Source organism: Natator depressus, chromosome 7 (genome assembly GCF_965152275.1).
Source record: "Natator depressus isolate rNatDep1 chromosome 7, rNatDep2.hap1, whole genome shotgun sequence".
Classification (NCBI taxonomy): Eukaryota; Metazoa; Chordata; order Testudines; family Cheloniidae; genus Natator; species Natator depressus.
Window position 1 is genome coordinate 39,621,440 of NC_134240.1, and position 6,765 is coordinate 39,628,204.

General features: G+C 40.4%; 1 protein-coding gene across 1 annotated transcript in view; it reads right to left on the reverse strand.

Moving 5' to 3' along the window:
* Positions 1–3,719, reverse strand: part of SLC6A11 (solute carrier family 6 member 11) — a 276,818-nt gene extending 273,099 nt beyond the window's left edge. Inside the window, exons 1-2 of the mRNA XM_074958192.1 lie at positions 3,564–3,719; positions 702–814 (exon numbers count right to left, since the gene is read on the reverse strand). Coding sequence (XP_074814293.1) covers positions 702–730 — 29 coding nt within the window. The 5' untranslated portion in view covers positions 731–814; positions 3,564–3,719. The remainder of the gene's footprint in view (positions 1–701; positions 815–3,563) is intronic.
* Between the last annotated feature and the right edge of the window lie 3,046 nt (positions 3,720–6,765).

The window sequence follows — 6,765 nt, forward strand, 5'->3', positions numbered from 1 at the left end:
CAGTTTCTGAGTAAGTAATCAGTAGACAATGGTTTTCTCTCCCCAGGTGTAGCTTCTAAAGGCTTTCCAAGTACATCTTAGGAAACCCACTTCACATGTATTGTCCCAAACAAGTCTTGGTAGTTCCTATCGTTTCCTCAAGGTGTACATTAGTCAGTCTCCTAGAAAAGCTACATACAAAAACACAAACAATTTCATTTCAATACAATGGACCCAAAGGTATTAAACTTAATTCAATAAAGTTTAACTTAATTCAGTAAGGTTTGTCCAAGAAGTTGCTCTTGGTCACACTCAGCATGCACAGTCAAGACTAACTTTTCAAAACAGCTCAGCTACCATTTAGATACTTTAAATAAAGACCAAAGTTTCGAAAGCACTCAGCATCTCCCATTGCAACACTCATGGCTAGATTTTCAAAAGAGCTCAGCAGACAAGGTCTACACCATAGATGTTAATACATCTATTCTAGACGTCCTAAGTAAGCTAAATTATTCCAGGAAACAAACACAAGCGTACACAAGTGGCCAAATTTTCAAAGTGCTTGTCATTTGTTTTCTGCAATAACTTACTGCAGCTAAAATTTTAAATAATCTAAGTGTTCTACAAACATTGATTAGAGCAGTTAACAACATGCTGGAAAGAAGTCTGTCCACTGAAGATAAAATAGCACCACCAAAGATATGAAGAAAAAAAATACTAACTGAAATTTCTGTGTGAACTTTCTTTTCATTTCTTTTTATCAATCATTACAAAACGCTTGGATGTATCCATTCTTCAGACTCCTCTTTCCTGTCCTCAGCATTCAGTGAAAACCCTTTTGAGAAAAGGAAAGAGAGGTTGAGATGAAATAAAACAGAGATTTGAATCCAGAGTTTTTACTTCCACGTCAGTCTGAGGGTGATATTTAGGAATCATATTCCCATACATTTCTATATGTTTTAAAACCAATGCATAGCATTTCTAAATTTGCCAAATCACTAGGACTTAAACTTTTCATTCCTAGGAATTGTCCCTTTGGTGGTTGTGTTTGTCTTAACCTTGAACATTCAAGACTTGATGGAAAATTCACCCTCATCACAGTCAGTAGGGTTACAGCCTCTTACTAGTGGTATATACGGCTCCATTTGCCTTCTTAATATTTAGTATATTTACTTTTTCCTGAATAGGAACATTTGGGTCTGATGGAAAATCTTTTCCAAGTTTTAGATGGAGTCTAGCAGCTTACTTCCTCTCAAAAGGAAAACACAAGGAGACAGAACTCAAAAGCACGTACACTGTTGCACACTAACCCACAGTTCTGGTGCTTTTCTTGATGTACAAATTGAGTCCCTGGTTTTTCACAGTTAATTCTGAACAGGATTTTCTTCTGAACCAATCTCTGTTTTAAAACAATGAGATTTGTACTATGTTGTTACAAATTTCTCTGTTACAATACAATACTTCTCTGTTATGTTTCACATGTGCTGCTTTATGTTATGCTTTGACCTCAAAGTAGTACAAAAAGGTATAAACATTTAAAGCTTCAATACAGCTACAACTACATGGAGGAACTTTATGCTTCAAAAGACTCAACAAAGTAATTCATCCTGTAGATGGTTCACTGCTTTATGTAAAGCAAACAAAATATATTCCAAAGATTAAGATCAATAGTCTTGAATTGATTAAAATCCCATCAAACTATCAAGCAGCCATTTTTCAGCAGTAAACCAGGTTCTATTTAAAATTACAATATATTAATGTTTAGCGACAGTAGCTGACTATTTTGGGCCTACACTATATTACGTGTTCTATATGGATTTACAGCACCATAATTAAAGTTTGAAAATGTGTCCAATACACTTTAATAATGTATTACCAAAAAGTTGCTTGTGATATAAAAATGTATACCTTTGGCTATCCCAGTTTCACCCGATTTCGTATCTCAGGTCTGGTTGCATAAATCATAAGAATGACCACACTGGGCCAGAACAATGGTCCATCTAGCCCAGTGTACTGTCTTCCGGCAGTGGCTGGTGCCAGATGCTTCAGAATGAACAGAACAGAGCAATTTATCAAGTGATCCATTCCCTGTCATCCAGTCCCACCTTCTGGAAGTCAGAGGTTTAGGGTCACCCAGAGCATGGGGTTGCATTTCTGACCATCTTGGCTAATAGCCATTGATGGGCCTATTCTCCATGGATTTATCGAGTTCTTTTTTGAACCCACTTATACGTTTGGCCTTCACAACATCCTCTGGCAATGAGTTCCACAAGTTAACTGTGTGTTGTGCAAAGAAGTATTTCCTAGGGTTTATTTTAAATCTGCTGCCTATTAATTTCATTGGGTGGCCCCTAGTTCTTGTGTAATGTGAAAGGGTAAATAACAATTCCTTACTCATTTTCTCTACATCATTCATGATTATTTAGACTTCTATCATATCCCCCCTCAGTTGTCTCTTTTCTAAGCTGAACAGTCCCAATCCTTTGAATCTTTTCTCATATGGAAGCTGTTCCATACCCCTCATCATTTTTGTTGCCCTTCTCTGTATCTTTTCCAACTTGTATATTGTTAAGGAAAAGTTAGCACATGTGACTCCATTTTGGTTTGGGGCCCACCATTGTTTAAATGCCAGCACATCATACACCAGGAGGAGTAATCCTTAGATACTGAATCCCTGTGAAAATCCTCCTCCTTGTCTCCAGCCTGCCTTGATTCCCAGTATCTGGTTTTTGTCAGTCTCTAACTCCCTGTCTCTTGGCCTTGATGTGAGGCCTCCCATCCTGATAATAAAAGTTACTGATGCATGGCTTTAGAACCATGCTGTGTAATTAACATACTGGTATAGCATGAGGAATGCACCAAGCAGGGATAGGTGGTAGATAAGAAAAGGGTTTGTTTATTGGCTAAGGTTTCCGATGCACGAGGGCAACATGCTTTGCTAAAAGGTATATAACCTTTGTATAATTTGCATTCAGGGTCCCCTCCTGGCTAGCAGGGGGGCACCACGCTCGAGCGTAATAAACTTAGTGTCTTTTGGGAACTCTGCAGTTGTGGACTTTATTTCTGTGCCTCAGCCTAGATTCGAACTGTGCGTGACCTATCAGGTATAATTCGCAGCATTGGTGTGCGTGTCCTATCAGGTATAATTCGCAGCACTTGTGTGCGTGTCCTACAAGGTGTAATTCGTAGCACTTGCGTGCGTGTCCTACCAGGTGTAATTCATAGCACTTGTGTGCGTGTCCTATCAGGTGTAATTCGTAGCACTTGTGTGCGTGTCCTACCAGGTGTAATTCGTAGCACTTGTGTGCGTGTCCTACCAGGTGTAATTCGCAGCAGTTGTGTGCGTGTCCTACCAGGTGTAATTCGCAGCAGTTGTGTGCGTGTCCTACAAGGTGTAATTCGTAACAATATATCTTTTTTGAGATGGTGTGACTAGAATAGCACACACTATTCAAGGCATGGATGTCAGGCCCACTCGAGACTCACCTGGAACAAAGCACTCCCTATTCACACTTTTCAAACCACCAATGAAGCACACGGTCAAACTGTCAAACTGTCACCACAACAGACACTCAGATACTCACCAACACAGCCTCCTTAATGCAGCCCTTAGCGTACCTCCTCTCAGGCAGATCCCAGGCAAACTCCCTCTGTTAGCCGCTCTGCTGTTCGCTGCTCAGCTGGTTCGCAGCTGACTGGCTGACTGGCTTTTATACAGTGGGTGAGGGAACTGGGATTCTTTAGTCTGCGGAAGAGAAGAATGAGGGGGGATTTGATAGGTGCTTTCAACTCCCTGAAAGGGGGTTCCAAAGAGGATGGATCTAGACTGTTCTCAGTGGTAGCAGATGACAGAACGAGGAGTAATGGTCTCAAGTTGCAGTGGGGGAGGTTTAGGTTGGATATTAGGAAAAACTTTTTCACTAGGAGCGTGGTGAAACACTGGAATGCGTTACCTAGGGAGGTGGTGGAATCTTCTTCCTTAGATATTTTTAAGGTCGGGCTTGACAAAGCCCTGGCTGGGATGATTTAGTTGGGGTTGGTCCTGCTTTGAGCAGGGGTTGGACTAGATGACCTTCTGAGGTCCCTTCCAACCCTGATATTCTATGATTCTATGATGTACCATGGATTTTTACATTAGCATTATGATATTTACTGTCTTATTATCTATCCCTTTCCTAATGGTTCCTAATGTTCTGTTAGCTTTTTCTGACTGCTTCTGCACTTTGAGCCGAGTATGAAAACAGTATTCAAATGCAGCTGGACCTGCAGATCATTTACTACTTTAACTTTTGGACACTGGTCTGCAGATGGACCCTGTACCCTCACAAGTCATTACAATTTCTTTTGGAGGGATATTAGCAGAAGTAAAGCAGCGGAGGAAGAAGAGAGACAGATTTTCTTCTCCAGATTCTAGGGAAGGGGTGGTTTGCACCCAAGTGGTTGTTAGCAGGGAGCAGTTCCTGCAGAGAGGACTGCACAGAGACTGTCAATGATGTGTCCATTCTGCAGGGGAAGGGTTCCTGGTGCTGTGTGCTCCCAAATGCCCCTCCCCCCCCCAGTATCAAAGTAAAGGCCAGGAAATCTGGGCATGTGTGTTTTACATTGGTTATAGACAGAATAAGTAATGTATAATTAGCAGGACTCTCTTCCTGAAGAATCAGAATATCCCTCCCCTTCTTCTGCTCCCTCGGGCACCTTACCAGATTTCTGAGGTTTGTAAAATGTTATCACTAGCATCTTGGCTGTTGCTTCAACATTCTAGGATACATCCAATCTTATATTTTGCCAGGTTCTTTCCATCCCTTCAGTTTTTAACTGCTCTTGTGCAACATGCTTTTGGCCTTATGTTTTGGTATGTCGCCTTTGGAGCTTTAATTCCTTAGGACTGATGCAGCCAAGCATTTCCAATGTGGGAAAACAAATCCAATCCAGATTGGTGCTGAGCGAGCTTGAGAAACGCCCCCTTGTGAACAAACCTGCATAAAAAAGTATTTTGAATTCAGCTCTAGTCTTGTGAGCTTAATTAGATAAACAGATATTCAGAAGCACAAGTCTCAGGCTGGAAAAGAACTTGAATAAATGAATACAAAACAGCCACAGATACCTGAATATTTCAGTAACAGTTTATCATTCAACCCATGTTCTCTCTTTTTTTCTGCTCCTTTATCTCCCAATGTCTCTAATTCTTTTTCAGGACAAATATACAACAAAAAGTCAGAGCAGGGGGAAATGCACAAGAAGAAAACCCACTGAAGGTAGGCCTGCTATTATTATTCAGTGACAATGTTTCTCTTTATAAAACATTTGGAAACTTTCAAGAGTTCTGCGGAGATTTGATTCACCAGTGCATTGCTCCAGTTTTAAACCAGTATAGTTCCTTGAATTTCAGTGGAGTTACACTGGCATAAAATGATAGTAACAATAGAAGTGTATCAGAGCCTTACTGTTCTGTCCAGGTTCTCATACTGTGTCCCTCTCTGTAGTATTTGAGTTCTTACTGTACTAGTCCTAGTAATTCACACTTATTCTCTATTTCTTGTACCTCTGGCACTAAGTTTGCTGCATTAAGCTCCATTTCAGCAAAGCATGTCAACATGAGCTTAAGTCCATCTCTGTTTGGCACAGCTCGTAATGTGCTTTAAGTAATTTCCTGGAAAAGATGGATGTAAGTATATAAAGCTTATGTGCTATGCTCAACCTGTGCCTTAGTCTTATCCTTTCATGGATATTAGTGATCACCTTACTGCTATGCAGGTGGTTAAAGCTTGCTGGCACATTGAATGAAGTTTATTTGTACTGAAAGGCATGTGATACGATTTTTCTTGTACCTCAAGTGCAGATATGGTCAAATGCACTTCAGAACATCTTAAGATTCCTTGATTGTAGCACAAAGGGGCACTTAAGAGAGGCATTTAAACTTTTAGGTTTAGATGCTCTGTGTATTCATTTGACAAAGCCAATTATTTTTCTGACTCTGTCTTGTCCAAAGGAAAAGGAGACTTTGAAATCTACGTACAGGTTTGGCTTAAATAAAGACTAACTTAGACTTTGCTTGTTTAGAAGAGCTTGGATAACTTAAAATAAACTTCCAAAGAACATCCCCAGGTTTTTGCTTACTTACCCCAACATTTATTGCAGTCCAAATTCTGGTTGACGTTCCTGGGAAGGGGTCATATTTCCTTTCTTAGCTACTTATCCCTGAAAGAGAAAGGGCATCAGGTGCAGAGGGGGTATAACAGATAGTGAAAATAGCTGCAGAGCAGGACCTAGCACACCCAATAGAAAGATTTGGAGACTTGAAGCAGATGAGATTCACTAAGTGGAGGAACAAATCCATGCATGAACTTGAAGTGTGGGAGAGAGATTTCATGCTGAACATAACTATGGAATAAATTGGGATTTCTCAGAATAGGATAGAACAATGGTGAAATCTGACTCAAAACCCAGTTTGGCCAACTTCGTGCCATGGATGATCAGTTTCTGTTCACACTCATCTTTAGAGAGACGTTGTTATTTTGCCTAAATATGGAAAGTCATATCAGAAAAAGCATTTGTGTGTGTAGTCAAGGCCATTCATGCCAATAGTGCTGGCATATCTTGCCTACATATCCTGCCTTTTTCTATTTAGGAATAAGGGTGCTAAGGCATGGAGAGCAGTGGAGGAAAGAAGAAGCTAGAAAGGGCATATGCTCTGCAGAAATGGCACTGTATACAGGTGATTAGTGATAGTGAAGACTGGCTGCTGCATAACAGAAAGACATGAAAGAAAGAATAGTGATCCAAGCT